At 47.7% G+C, this 15,485-nt stretch overlaps 1 protein-coding gene across 1 annotated transcript; it reads right to left on the bottom strand.

The window, feature by feature from the left end:
* Positions 1–8,349: 8,349 nt before the first annotated feature.
* Positions 8,350–14,251, bottom strand: GCC1 (GRIP and coiled-coil domain containing 1). The gene is made up of 2 exons (XM_084897880.1): positions 12,775–14,251; positions 8,350–11,368 (listed from the first exon to the last, which is right to left on the bottom strand). Exons 1-2 carry the CDS (start codon positions 13,804–13,806, stop codon positions 10,073–10,075), a joined length of 2,328 nt encoding a protein of 775 aa, XP_084754006.1. The 5' UTR covers positions 13,807–14,251; the 3' UTR covers positions 8,350–10,072.
* Between the last annotated feature and the right edge of the window lie 1,234 nt (positions 14,252–15,485).

The raw sequence follows: 15,485 nt of genomic DNA, 5'->3' as shown, positions 1-15,485 counted from the left end.
TGGGAGGAGTAGAAGCCTGAGGGCCTCAAGGCACAGGACTCCGGATGTGGGTCAGATGGGAGGTTGTGGGCTCATCAGCCTGCTGAGCAAAGCTCGAGGTAGGCCAGGAGGCAGGAGGGTGTCATTACCCAATGGGAGGGCAGAACTCAGCTGCAGGGTGGAGGGTAGACAGGAAAAGACTACTTCACAGGGGGCAGCCTGGCTTGAAGGCAGTATAGTTCCAGAGGCAGCTGGTCTGGCCAGGCTGTCTGTCTGCCTTTAGCAGTCTGTCAGTAGGAGTGTGCTGGCCCGTTGTGCACAGTCAGAGGCCAGGGACCCCAGGGCCTGATCCAACCAGGTGCACGGTGTATGCGCCATCGGCCCCTGCTTGTTCTCAGACAAAATCTCAAGTGTGGCACAAAGGCTGGCTACACTGTCCGCTCCTGTCCTCTGGCTCTGCCCCAGAAGCAAAATTACCTCATCTCCCTTCATGGATTGATCCTTCCCTGTTCGCCTTTGGGACATGGCCCAGGGTGGCACAGGCTCGCTCATTGTCACTCACTGTCCTCGGAGGCCTCACTCACCCTGGGACCAGAATGTGCGCTTCTGCTCCAGGGCCCTCGTCTTCTTATAAACTCCCCGAAACTCTGATCCTGCCGAAAACGGTTTGGCTCAGTGGATAGAGTATCGGCCTGTGAACTAAAAGGTCCCGGGTTTGATTCTGGTCAAGGGCATGTACTTGGTTGCGGGCACATCCCCAGTAAAGGGGGTTGGAGGGGTGCAGGAGGCAGCTGATCGATGTTTCTAAAATCTCTATCCCTCTCCCTTCCTCTCTGAAAAAAAAAATCAATAAAATATATTTTAAAATAAATAAATAAATAAAACGGTCCACTCTGATGGGGGTGAGGACACTATATTTGGAGGCTGGGGAGGTTAATAAGGTTTCAACTTTAGAACAATTTTACAATTATAGAAAATTTTCAGAAACAATAGAGTTCTCTTATACTCCAATCCCAGTTTTCCCTGTGATGAGCATCTTACATTAGTACGACACATTTGTCACAATTAATAAACCAGTATTGAGACATTATTATTAACTGCATTTTATTCATGTTTCCTTTGTTTTACCTAATGTCCTTGTCCAGCTCCAGGGTCCCATCCAGGATGCCATATGACATTTACTTATCACGTCTCTTTCCACTTCCTCTGGCTGTGACAGTTGGGACACTCTTCTACAATGACTCTGCCATCTCTGACAGCCTCCACGCTTCTCCGCCCCACCCAGGAATCCCTGTGCGTGGGAGGGACAGTCAGAGGGAAGGCATGGCGCCTGATCCAATCTGCACGGTTGATAAAGTTCTATTACAAGTGAAATAACTGTTTCACTGGTGTGAGGAGCAGTGTCTTGCCTGTAAGAAAAAAAGTACCTTGGTCTATACAGCACCAGAAGAACAGGAAACAGATCAGGGATAAAGCCCCTTGCCCTAGCCAGTTTGGCTCAATGGATAGAGCACTGGCCTTTGGATTGAAGAGTCCTGGGTTTGATTCTGGTCGAGGGCACGTACCTCGGTTGCAGGCTCAATTTCTGGCCCTGGTCGTGGCGCCTGAGGGAGGCAACCAATCGATGTGCTTCTCTTACATGGATGTTTCTCTCCATCTCTCCTCTCCCTTCTCTTCTCTCTAAAAACCAATGGGAAAATATCCTTGGGTGGGGATTAACAACAGCAGCAAAGAATAAAGCCCGTGGTGTGAGGGAGACATCAGAATGTGTGTTAATGAGGAGCAGGAGGGAAGGTGACTAGCCCAAGGGCCCAGAGCAAGGCCAGCCACCTGAGCAGGGACAAACACTGCTAGCTCACATCCCCATGGAGAGAAGGGGCACAGGTACCTTTCGACATTCTGCCCCAAGATTCTTCATCCTCCAAACAAACGGGTAAACAGCATGATGGGTCTTGGAGGTGTAGCAGGCTCACGCCTCTGTGCCAGGGTCTCCCAAGGGCATTTGTTTCCCAGAACCATAGATTCCTCTCAAGTGGGGACACCCTCAGGAGTCAGGGGGTGTGAATTCTATTCCATTCTCTATCTCCATCAGTACATTCTCCATTTTATCTCTATAGGGATCATAACCACCAGCTCTCTCCTTGTCTGGGGCCAGAACATCCTCCCATAGTGAGCAATCTGCTTACTGCAGTAGGGAAAGGGGAGAGGGGGCAGACCTCTAATAAGTGAGAAAGAAAGGGGTGATCACCCTGAGGCCTGGAGATGGAACTGGTGGGGCGTGGGGAGTTCAAACACTAATAGAAGGCACTTTTCCAATCTCTGCTTCATGTCCTCTGATTATTCGTCATCCATTTTTGCCTCTTTAGTTCTCCTAGTATTTTTCAGTAACATTACTGAGGTATTATCCATATACATAATTATTTGCTCATTTAAAGTGTAATTGCAATGTTTTTTAAGGTTTTGGTATATTCACAAAGCTTTTCAACCATCACCCCAAAAATAAACCCTATACTCATTAGCTGTCAACCCCATTCTTACCTCCCCAGCCCCTAGCAACTACTCATCTGCTTTCTGTATGGATTAACCTATTCTAAATATTTCACATAAATGGAATCATACAATATGTTGCCTTTTGTGTCTGCTTGTTGTTTTTCACTTAGCACAATGTTTTCTGGGTATTTCCATGTTGCAGAATGCCTCAGTGCTTTTAGGGTTCAATAATATTCCACTGCACAGATATACCACATTTTGCTTATCCATTTATCAGTTGGTGGATATTTGGGTTGTTTCCACAATTTGGCTATTATAAAAAATTAAAGGCCCGGTGCACAAAAGTCATACACTGGGGTGGAAGGGTTCTTCAGCCAGGCCTACTCCCTCCCGCAGTCTGGGAGCCCTCACTCCTTACCATCTGCCTGCTCGCTGCTCCTTATTACGCAGCTTGCTGCTCCTTAACACTGTCGCAGAGGAAGGAGAGGCTCCCACTACCTCTGTTGCGCTTGCTAGCCCTGAGCCTGGCTTCTGGCTGAGTGGCACTCACTCTGTGGGAGCGCACTGACCACCATGAGGCAGCTCCTGCATTGAGCATCTGCCTGGTGGTACGTGCACATCATTGCAACCGGTTGTTCTGGCTATTGCACTGCAACGGTCACTTAGGCTTTTATTACATAGATGCTATTATAAACATTAGTGTACACATTCTGTATGGAATTATGTTTCAATTCTCTTGTATCTACATAGGAGGAGAATTACTGGGTCATATGGTAACTCTATGTTTAACTCTTTGAGTGGCTGCACCAATTTTTTTTTCACATGAGCAAGAAATAAACTTCCCTGCTGTTTCAACCAGTGTTCTTTTGAATTTTGATGTACCTACAACTAAGCATCATCAGTCTTCAGTATTTTGGAAATGGGTACATATACTTTAAGATTTTAAAAAAAATTTTTTTATTGATTTCAGAGAGGAAGAGAGAGGGATAGAGAGATAAAAACATCAATGATGAGAGAAAATCATGGACCTGCTGCCTCCTGCATGCCCACACTGGGGATCAAGCCCCAAATTGGGCATGTGCCTTGACCAGGAATTGAACCGTGACCTCCTGGTTCATGGCTCAACCACTGAGACATGTTGGCCATGCTGGGTACATATGCTTTAATTGCCAGGTGTTTCTTGTCCACCCAATAAGACTGGAAGCAATTTGAGGATGTCCTTATCATTCTGCATCTATCACAGAACCAAGTGTGGTGCCATGCCCCAAACAGAATTACTTAAAGTACTTCTGGATATATACATGGATGTGGGGGCTCATACTAAGACTAAAGAACATACGGAGAATCAACATCCTTTGCTCTCTGAGGAGTGAGAATGTCATTTCTACCCCATCAGTCATGAGCTACATATTCTAGTTTACCTTTTTAATTATAGGGCATTTTATGCTTTCTGTTGAAATTTATATGGAGAGACACTAGGTGTTGCTGCTTTCCCATGAAAAAATATTGCTAGGAATTATCCAATATTACCATAAACCTTTGTTTCAAGGAGTAAGGAAGAATTTTGATTTTCCATTTTTCACATTTACCCAAGTTCTTTCCAGATAGAATATTTTCAAAATACATACAGTGGTAGGCAGCATAATACCCCAGTACATATTCTCATGTTCTAGAAAAGAACTTGTTATGTTGTATGGCAGAAAGGAGTTAACAGCTAACATTAAACAGAAAGATTATCCTGGATTATCTGGGTGAGTCTAATGTAATCACAAGGGTCCTTAAGAAGGAAAAGAGAGTTAGGAAAAGGTGTGACAATGAGAGAGATGAAACACTGATGGCTCTGAAGATGGAGGAAGGGGACCAGGAGAGGTGGAGCAAGCAGCTGCTAGAAGCTGGTAAAGACAAGAAAACAAAATTTTCTCCTTGAGCCTCCAGAATGAAATACAGCCCTGCTGGCACCTGGACTTTATTATTTTTTTTTAATTAAATGATGGTGGTTTTTTGTTTGTTTGTTTTATTAAGTTATCTGTGTACATATTTTAACATTGCCCCCACTCCCATACATACTCCCTCCCCAGTTTTGTGTTCATTGGTTGTACTTATATGCATGTATACAAGTCCTTCGGTTGATCTCTTATCTCCCCCAGATCTCCCTACCCTCCCCGCTGTAATTTGACAGTCTGCTTGTTGCTTTACTGTCTCTATATCTATCTTTTGGTTCAATAGTTTATAATGTTCTTTATTATCCATAAATGAGTGAGGTCATGTAGTGTTTCTCTTTCATTCACTGGCTTATTTCACTCAGCATGATGTTCTCCAATTCCATCCATGGCACCTGGACTTTAGCCCAGTGAGATACCATTCAGACTTTTGACCTCCAGAACTGTAAGGCAAATTTATGTTGTCTTAAAGTCACTATGCTTATAGTAATATGTTATGGCAGCAATAGAATATTAATAGCTCTAGCTGGTTTTTCTCGGTGGTTAGAGGGTCAATCCAAAGACCCAAGAGGGTCACAGGTCAAGGGCACATACCTCAGTTGCAAGTTCAATCCCCAGAGCCCGTTGTGACACGAGCAGGAGGCCTGATAGCTGTCAAACGAAGAGAAAGGCAATGAACCCCACTCTAAATATTAACCCCCAAATATTTTGACTGTGTGGACAGCACAGCCTCAGCTTATAAAAAGTTTATGTGCAATCTATACGTAAAAATTCAGGCCCTGGCCAGGTACCTCAGTTGGTTAAAGCATTGTCCCAATATGCCAAGGTTTCAGGTTCCATCCCCAGTCAGGACATATAGAAGAATCAACCAATGAGTGCATAAATAAGTGGAACAACAAGTCAAGGTTTCTCTTTATATATTTAAAAAAAAAATCAATAGATTAAAAAATAACTCATATTCATATAAAATTGTATCCGTCTTCAAATTCATTCTTTCAGATATGAAAGAAAATATTTAGTCCCTCAGTGGTAGCCCAGAGGGATGGCCAAGTTTACACTAAGTCAGAGATCGTCTCCTTGCTCAAGTCAAGGCACAGGGTCATTGGCCTTACGGGGGCCATTGGCCTCCAAGTGGCCTTCGCTTTTCTGGGCTCCCAGGATTGCAGGCTTGTCAGAATCGTTGATTTTTAGGTTATCCAAGAGATCTGGGTCCCAGAGAAAACGGGCACTAGTCACACTCACATAAAGCTGACTTGTAACAGAGTTCATTTCATAACTTTCAGAGTGAAAGAGCTCCGCTGCTAGGGAAGAACGAGGCTTCTGGGAGATCACAAGGCTGTCGGCTGCCACTGGAGAGAGGACAACCTGGGCACGGACCCTTTCTCCTCCAGCCGGGCCAGAGCACAGCCCCTCCACTTCTGAGCCACATGTCAGCATTCTACGTTGCCCTCTGCTGGAAGACAGCACAGACGGCGGAAAGTGCATGGGCCATGGTTGGGATAAATGTGTTTGAATTCTGGTCCTGCCATTACTGGCTCCGGGCCTTGGGCAGTTCATCTCTCCGTGCCTCCGTTTCCTCACCTGCAAAACAGCTGTGCTCCACAACACTGCTGTGAGAATTAGTAAATTTTGTGAGGAAAGGCAAGCACAGCAGGCACCTGATAAAGACATTCGTTCTTTTTCCTTTTGTTTACAGCATTTGTGGCTAAGGAACACAGGACTTAAATCCAGAAGAGCTCAGTCTAACTTCCAATTCTGCCACTTAACATTCTTGGGGGGAAAGAAACACGGTTTACCACCTCCTTTACTTCAGGTGCTGTGCTGGTTCTTTATACTGTTTTTTCTTTATTCTGAAGATGATAGGTATTAGTATTCCCCATTACAAGAAAATGGAGTTCAGAGAGATTAATTTATCAAGGCAATACAGCTGGCAGGAGATTGGACTGAGATTTCAACCCAGAAAGTCTGAATCCATTTTCTTGCTCCAAAAATCATCAATAACCAGGCTGCTTGGGGGAAGCAGGGGAGGGGGTAAAAGTGATTGAAGATTGGGTAAAGCGACCCATTCACTAGGGTTCTATTTCCAGCTCCCAACTTCATTGTATCCCCAGCTTTATTAGAGGTTATACTTGAAACACACGATAACGATAGCTGTTATCCAGCCCTCCTTTAGTTAGAATGATACAAGTTTTAAAATTAGCAGTCATGTAGCTCTGGCCAGTTAGTTCAGTTGGTTAGAGCATCAGCCCGATATAGCAAGGTTGTGGTTTCAATCCCAGGTCAGGGCACAAAGAAGAATCAACCAATGAATGCATGGAGGGAGGAGCCACAAATCAATGTTTCTCTCTCTCTCCTCTAAAAAAAAAAAAAAAGCAATAAAATTAGCAGCCATCTGGAACTTAGGGGACAGAGTGGCTCTAGGGTTCTTATGAAGAATCAGTGTTGCCTGTTCAACTCTGTAGTTTCGCAGCTTTGCTTGATTGCAATTTATAGCTGGAGACCTACTCTCCATTTGAATGAGCCCAGTTCAGCTTGGATATCAGTCTCTCCGACCCTACAAATCATCTATGGAGACAGCCCTGACCCGCAAGAAGACAAGAGCGCACCCAGATTAAACAGGCTTCGGGTTAATCAGACTTGGTTTGGAAATCTATTATTAGTCACATGATCATGGGCAAATTTAACATCAGTCTCTGCTTCCTCATCTATAAAACGGGGGATAGTGACATCTGTGAGGAGTGAATGATACATGGGTGTAAATTACAGCTTAACATGGTGCTGTCACATTCCACAAGTGTTAGTGAAACAACCCTGTAGTGGCAGCTTCTCAGGACAAGGTCAAGAGCCTTAGGGTTCTGGGTAACAGATGGGCCTGACTCTGTACCTTGGGCAATTCAGATCACCTTGCCTCATAAAGGGCATGACACATGAACATTTATTCCCCAGATCAGAGGTCCCAACAGGGGAGAGAAAAGGGAAAAAGCAGAAAGCCCTTACACATGTCAATTTGCCTTCCTGCCGCTTTCTCCACCATCTCTTCTCATTGTGATTTTTCTGATTTCTGTGGTAATAGTTAAACAGTAAGGGTCAGCCTCCTTACCTTATTAACACAATTCATTCACTGACATTCTGGGACCAGAGCCCAAGGGCAGTTTATTTTCCTCTGAGTCTGATCTCAATTCTTTCTCTTCCTCACCCTTTCTTTTCTAAGAGTATCTAGTACAGGCAGACCAGTCCAATAACTGAAAAGCTCATTTGGGGGAGATGAGTTGGGAGAGGAGGAACGTGTGTGTGTGTCCTTAAGGCAGAAAGGGACCGAGACTTTTCATTTCATTTGGGAGCATTCACAGCCTTATGTATATGGATGCTTAAAATTACTCATCAGAAATTGACTTGCTTCTTTGCATGTTTGGTATCATCTCAAAAGTCAAAAGCAACGGGGATTTTTTAGTCCCAGGAAAGAAACAATGAGTATGGATCTTTCCATTCTGTTGAAAACTACCTAGAAATAACAATAATAATACAGTATATCCTACATGCAAGGAGATTAGGTAATAAAATTGAGATGATGATGATTTTCTTTAGCTTGATATTCTGAGAAACTTTTCCAGGAAACCATAAACTCTTATTTGAAGTATAATAAAGCATTCACAGGTTACTTCTAAAGTTTAAAGCAGTAACTATGAAAGTTCCAAGCCCACTCACTAAACCCATGAGAACATCTTTTTCCAGTAATAGCTGCCTACACACAAACACATATACACAATCCCAGGGTAAACAGTATTAGTGTTGTGATGGAGGCAGTTAAAGTAGAAGTATCCATCCTAGATTCAAGCTCATGGAGCAATATAATGAAATATTTCCATCCCTTTCATTTACCATTTTCATTCGCACTCTATTTGTGTCCCGATAAGTCCATACCATTATGGAAGCACATAAGTCAAGTTGTTCAGGTTTAATGACTCCATGGTTTGTTATTAACATTTGGACAGATCACCTCTGTCCCATTAAGTCCATGCACTGTTTGTAGTTTGTAGATAGTCCAGGTCACCCAGCCTCCCAGTGAGAACATTTTAATCAAATTATTCTACACATCAAAACCTCGCAAAACAGCTCTATGATGAAATAACAAAGGTACAGATTAGTCGTGAGTGGCAAAGCATTGGTCTTTAGGGTCCAAAGATCTCTATAACCAGCAAAAGCAGTTGGGGGGGCAAAAAACAAATAGGGGGACTGACACTGAACCCCACTCTTCTGAGTCCCTCCTTTCCAGACTGCCTGAAAAATAAGCCATCTCTTCTTAAGTGCAGAATGAATCTACTTATGCAACTCCAAATGTAAGAAACCCCACAGGAAAAGGAAAGGTATAGCAACTTATGTGGGAAGATGAGAACTGTGGACTGAAACTCTATTACCTCCCTAAGTGAGTGGGCAAAATACCCTGGTGACTGTAACCATGAACACCTTACCCAGAATGCTACCCAAAGAGCAGCAAGAACCCTGGTCTGGCCTTGGCTGAACTCCCACGACTTTGCTGTGAGGGTCCCAGCAATCTTCCTCTTCCCTCTAAACCTCTGAGCTAAGTTCTTACGGCCAGGCAGGATCAGAGCTTCCCAATAGGACCCCTCTCTGCAAGACGCTATAATTATTTTTCTTTTTCTTTTTCTTTTTAAATTGATTTCAGAGAGAGAAAAGAGAGGGAAAGAGGGATAGGAACATTGTTCTGCTCCCTCCTACATACTCCCTACTGGAGATTGAGCCCAAAATCCAATCAAGTGCCCTGGCCAGGAATTGAGCCGAGACCTCCTGGCTCGAAGCTCAACCACTGAGCCAGACTGGCTGGGCAGATTTTTTTCTTAATGCAAGTTCAACATTGAAGAAAAGATAGCAGTCATTTACTCACAAATCGCAGGTCAACCATAGACAGGCTGGTTAAGGGAGGGACAAGTGTGAAAGGTCTATTATAATCCTATCCAGGCCACAAGCAGGTCACTCAGGAAATCCCTTAAGATCAAACTGGTGCTCGGGATTTTCTTTAGGGTGGTCAAAAGTGTGTTTTGTGCAGACTGATTAGGTTGTACCCAGTCCTAACTAGACCAAGCTTCCCAGTTCCAGGATGAACTCACTATTCCGTGGCCTGCTGGACTAGTGGACAACCTGTCACTATTTCAAACTTCACGGCCCCTCTCCAGCCTGGATTTATGTCCCCAGATAATTGGGGCAGCGGTGGGCCAGATTCAGGTGATGATAGAGAAAACAGCTGGTCCTGTGTGTGTTTAGAAACTGCCTGAACTCCCTTTGGAGACACATTTACTCCTAGCTCTGTGCCAGGAGCACAAGGTTAAAACAAAAAGTCTTATTTTCAAATATTTTCCTACCACATCCCCAACTTTTGCACCTCTCAATATTAACCTCTCTTCCTCACACACACCACCATCCACCACCACCAACAAATGTTGTCCCAGCACTTCCAGGATCTCTAGGGCCTGTGGATAAAGCAGCATTAATGGCATTTGGCAGAATATCCCACCCCTCTTTGAAGACTCCTTCCAGCTCAACACTGAAGAAAAAGATGATAAGGTAAGAGAAGCGGCAGTAGAAACGGGAGTCCGTCTCTTCCCACGTACGAGGCACGGAAATTTCAGGAGTTAGTGGAGATGACATCATCTCTTGCCAGAAGGCCACCAGCTACCACTGGGTGGGAGGTGCATTATCACTTGTTTCTCCTCTGGACTGAAATGCAAGATCGTCAGGATGGCCGTGAGCGTCTGCTGGCGGCCCAGGCTGTCCGGCAAGGTCAGGAAGCGGTAAATGATGTTTTTGAGGTACTCCAGATTGGCTCCCTCCCGACTCTGGTCCCTGGTGTTCTTCTCAATGTGGCTCTGGAGGACCCCAACCTCCTCTCGGTGCCGCTCTTCCTCCTCCAGCAGCCGCTCCTGCAGCTGATGCACCTCCGCCTCCAGCCTGTGTTTCTGCTTCCTCAGGAATGTGATCTCCACCTCCTTGCGGGCCAACTGCTCGGCGTACAGGAAGAACGTGGGCTCGTTGGCCGCAGCAAGCTGAAGTGCTTGGGTCAGGTTATCAGGGGAAGCGACGTCAGCGGGGTCCCCGGGATCCCCGCCACCCACGGGGCTTCTCCGTCCCGGCAGCACAGAAGACAACGCCACCGACCTCAGCTGCTCCAGCTCCAGGTCCTTCTCGGCCAGCACTGCCAGGGCCCGGTCCCGCTGCTTGTGCAGCTCCTCCTCCAGCTTCAGCGTGCGGTCCCTGAAGTCCAGCTGGCTCCGCTCCAGCTCCTGCCGGTGCTGATACTGCAGCCGGGCCAGCTCCTGCTTCCAGTCCTCGGCCTCCTGCTGGTGCTGGCGCTCGAGCTCCTCGCAGGACAGCCGCAGGGAGATGTACTTCTCCTTCAGCTCCGCGAGCTGCTCCTGGGATTCCTCCAGCTCCTTGGCCAGGTTGCCGTCTTTGGTGTTCTTGCTCTTGAGGACGACCTGGGCCCTCATCTTGTACCTCTCAAACTCCTCCTTCAGCTGTTTCAGCTCCTGCTGGTAGTAGAGCGCAGTAGCCTTCTCCCCGTCCGCAGCCTCGGAGCTGGGCATTATCTCCAGGTGGCAGAGCTTCTCCACATCCAAGGTCACCTGGCTTTTCCTGGCTGCCACCTGCAGCAGCCTCTTCAGCTTCTCCATCTTGTCCTTCAGGACATTGACATCCAGACTGGACTCTTCTGCATGGCTGTCTAGAGGGGACCGGCTGGAGACTGCGAGAGCCAGCGTCTTGTTCTCCAGGTCCAGCTGCAGAATGCGCTCCTTCAGCTTCTGGATGGCCAGCTGGTCCTTCTGCTTGGCTTTCTCATAGGTGCCCAGCAGCTCCGACACCTCGGATATTTGGTTCTCCAGGGCTGCCACCCTCTTCTCTTCCAGCTGAGATTGCTGGCGGAGTTGATCCTCTGCAAGGGCTGTCTGTAAAACAAGGGAACAGTTAGAAATCCATCCAGAAAGGCCATCCAGAAAGGCCACGAAGTTCTATGGCAAGCTTTGAGAAAGCAAGATAGGAAAGCAAAAGGCTGGGGATTGACCTGACAGGAATGGGAACTGGGGATTTTTCTGTTGATTTGGGAGCTCACAAAAGTTCCTGTAACCTGCCGAAACCAGTTTGGCTCAGTGGATAGAGTGTCAGCCTGTAGACTGAAAGGTCCCGGGTTCGATTCCGGTCAGGGGCACGGACCTTGGCTGCGGGCACATTCCCAGTAGGGGGTGTGCAAGAGGCAGCTGATCTATGTTTCTCTCTCATCGATGTTTCTAACTCTCTCTCTCCCTTCCTCTCTGTAAAAAAATCAATAAAAAATATATTAAAAAAAAAAAAAAAGTTCCTGTAACCTGCTAGGGTTCTGCTCTCAGCCACAAGTTATACCAAACAATATTAAGAACCTTTGTATATCAGCCCTTTTTCTTATCCTTAGTGCTTTCACTTTCTCCCATTACACCTTCAACTATATTAAATATGTTATCCTTGTGTATCATGTACTTTCCCAAATCCTCTTAAGAAATCAGGTGACATTCTTTTCCTCTCCAATATTTTTGGGAGGTTCAAAACTGAGTTGGATCTCTCTCCACACTGAACAGAGGCACTATAAAAGAGCATACCTTTAGAGGCAAATCTTGACTGAAAGCAATTACAAGAGGTTATTTTTTCGAAGAAAATTCCCATTGCCCCCTTCGGCCATTCTCCCTGTAGGCATATCCGGCTACCTACAAATAGGCATATACCTACAGGCAAGCATACTGCCTTTCACTGCTCAGCTGCTACGATATGCTTCACAGAGCACAGCTGGTAAGATGCCAATGCTCAGAAACTCAGAGCTATCTGGCTCCAACCCAGCTGACACTCAGAAGCTCCACATCCTGTTGGAAGCACGCTCTGTGGATACTGTCAGCACCACACAGAACAGGAATTCCCAGTGCTCCCAAATAAAACTTTCTGAGTAGCATCCAAAACTGACAGTACAGCCGAAACCGGTTTGGCTCAGTGGATAGAGCATCAGCCTGCGGACTGAAAGGTCCCAGGTTCAATTCCAAAGGCATGTACCTTGGTTGCGGGCACATCCCCAGAGGGGGATGTGCAGGAGGCAGGTGATCGATGATTCTCTCTCATGGATGTTTCTAACTCTCTATCCCTCTCTCTTCCTCTCTGTAAAAAAACAATAATATATATATATATATATATATATATATATATATATATATATTAAAAAAACAAACAAACAAACAAACAAAAAACCTGACAGCACAGCCACTATCAAAGGAGGAAGAAGGCATTAATATTTCCCACTTCAGGCTAAATGACTGAAGGAGATGAAGATAATTACCTTCCTCATTTCCTGCTGCAACTGGGCCTGGAAATGGCTCTTGAGGCAGGCGGCCTCTTCCTGAAGCTCCTGCAGCCGGGGGTCTGGCCGACTCTTCTCAGCTCGAAGCGCCTGCAGCTCAGCTTTGAGGTCCTCCACCTCGCGGGCCAGCTGCTTAGCTTGCAGTTCAAACCCTTCCATCTGACCAGCGGCGTGTGCCCGCCCGGCCAGGGCTTCTCGGGTCTCTTCCAACCGGAGCTCCAAGTCTTGGCGCTGGGTCCTCTCTTCCTGCAGCAGTTTCTGGAGCTCACGCAGCATCACGGCATGGTCGCTCTGCTCCTGGGCCCGATCGTGCTGCTGTGTGATGAGTCTGGCTTTGGTTTCTGTTATCTGCTCCTGCAGCTCCTTCAATTCTCCCTCCAGGCGCTCCCGCTCCTCCTCTGCCTTTTTACTGGCATCCTCCAAGTCCTGTTTCATCTTCTTCTTGTCAGCCAGGTAAGAAGCTTCCATGCGGGACTTTTCCTGGGTGACTGTGGCCAAAGAGCTCGTCAGAGTGGCCAACTGAGTCTTCAACTGGTGCAATCGTTTGTCCACCTCCCCGCCCGCAGGCTGTCCGTCCCCGCTGCTAGTGCTAACACCACTCTCGGACCCACTAGCCTCTTCGGACTTGAGAGGTGGTGGCCCACGGGCCAGCCTGTCATCTTCTGCCCCAAGCTCACCCTTGGTGCTAGTGAGACTGGCCGTGGTGTCCAAGCTGGTGGCGGTCCCAGTGCTGTCCTCGCTGTGAGTGGAGCACCGGTCATCCACGCAGTCGGGAGAGGTGTGGCCTGGAGGCTGGGCACCTGCGAGGCCCACATCCGCCTCGTGGGACACGGACAGCACCTTGATGCTGGCCTCCAGAGCCTCTTTCTCTTTCAGGAGGCTCTTATAGGCGCGGACCACATCCTTGAGCCGTGCCTGGTACTGGAGGAGCTGCTTCTTCTGGCTCTCAATGGTCTCCAGCAGGTCCCTCTTGCTCGGGCCAGCCCCGAAATTCATCCCGAACTTCTCCATGAGAATTCAGAACTGGTCGTTCCACGTCAGCGTTTGGAAAACCTGGGTAGAGAGGGTCACGATGACGCTGGCAGATGTTGTGGTCCCCGAGGCCGCATATCCGCTCCTCCCAGTTTCCGAGACCACCGAAGCGGGGCGGCGGGGAGGCGGGGCGGCGGAGCAGCCGGGCAGAGCGCACCCAGGTCCCTGCACCCAGGCCGGGGACGGGGCGGATCCTAGAGGCGGGGCGGCGCCAGCACCAGAGGAGCGCGCTTCCAGGCCTCCCCCCGCACCGTCCCAGCAGCCGCTCCGCCTCCTCGCTCGCCGGGGCGTCAGCAGCCCCGAACGGGCCTGCGCCCACGGTCCGAGAGGGTCTGAGCCGAGCACAGCAGCCCCATCACGACTTCCTAACCGCAGAGGCCCGTCGGGGCGCTTCCGGGTCCGCCGGAAGTGACGACAGCAGGACGCCAGAGGCTCCGCCCCCGGCGGGCACGGAGTGGGCGGGGCTACTTCAGCCCCTGAGGGGGGCCGCCCGCTGAGAACCTAGCTGGGCTGCAGGGGGACCGCTGCCGCGGAGAGCTCAGCCCGCGCAAGTGGAGGACACGCGGTGCTGCTGGTTTCAGGGCGTTCGCCTGAGCTTGCCCTCAGGCTGCGATCAGCAGGGGACAAGGCGACGTCGCACTGTCCTTACCAAATATTGGGGTGAGCGAAGCCCCCGTTGTTTCAGGGATCAGTACTTTTGCACCTAAAGAGCAGCAATGAAGACTCCCATTTAGACCACGAAAACAGCAACCCTTCCTAGGCCAGCCTTTGGCACCTAGTAGGCATATACCATAGTAATTATGAGCACCCCTTCTGAATCAGCTGAGTTGATTCAACAAGTGTTTGTAGCCGAAACTGGTTTGGCTCAATGGATAGAACATCTGCCTGCGGACTGAAGGATCCCGGTTCGATTCCGGTCAAGGGCATATACCTGGGTTGCAGCTGATCGATGTTACTCTCTCATCGATGTTTCTAACTTTCTATTCCTCTCTGTAAAAAATCAATAAAATATTTTTTTTAAAAAAAAATAATAAGTGTTTGTAGAGGGCACCTGATAGCCAAAACGTCTTTCCCAAGTGCCAACAACTCTATTCCAGAAGCTTCACTAGAGTTTTGCTGTGTAGTCTTACAAATAATTCTGCTCAGGGGGGTATCATTAGCACTGTTTTACAGATAGGGGAACAAGAAGCACAGAGAGGGTAAGTAGCATGCCAAGGTCGCACAGTAAGTTTAGGAATCCTATGCAGATCAGTCCCACTCTCAACATATCAAATGCCATGCCAGGTAATCACCATGGAGAGACAAGGTCCTGCCTTCCAGGAGCTGGCATTTAGTGAGGGACCAGGCCTGCAAATACAAGTCCAGCCATCATACCAGTGTGTACGAGTATATTTAATGTGACATGGAAATTAGGAGGGAGGGCTCTCTGGGGGAGGCAGAGAAGGCTGTCAAGGAAAATACTTTGGGATCTGTAGGATGAGTAGTGATTGCCCATAAATCTAGAGATAAGGGAAACAAGTATTCCAGGCAGAGGGAAAAGATTGCAAGGACTCCTAAGGCTTCAGGGAGCCTGGCTCACCTGGAAAGCATTGAGAGTCCTCTCAAGGCAGTAGTTTAGGGTATGTGAAGGAGGTGGCAGAAGATGGGGCTGGCGTATG

Source organism: Pipistrellus hanaki (assembly GCF_964339955.1).
Source record: "Pipistrellus hanaki genome assembly, chromosome: 10".
In the NCBI taxonomy this organism is placed as follows: domain Eukaryota; kingdom Metazoa; phylum Chordata; class Mammalia; order Chiroptera; family Vespertilionidae; genus Pipistrellus; species Pipistrellus hanaki.
The sequence above is the reverse complement of the archived record's forward strand: the minus strand, read 5'-3'. Positions and strand labels throughout refer to the sequence as shown.

Excerpts from the sequence above, each read along its gene's own strand:
- GCC1 (XM_084897880.1), bottom strand. The coding sequence starts at position 13,806 with ATGGAGAAGTTCGGGATGAATTTCGGGGCTGGCCCGAGCAAGAGGGAC. Across the intron at positions 11,369-12,774 it reads TGCAGCAGGAAATGAGGAAG|ACAGCCCTTGCAGAGGATCA; the intron begins GTAATTATCTTC and ends CTTGTTTTACAG.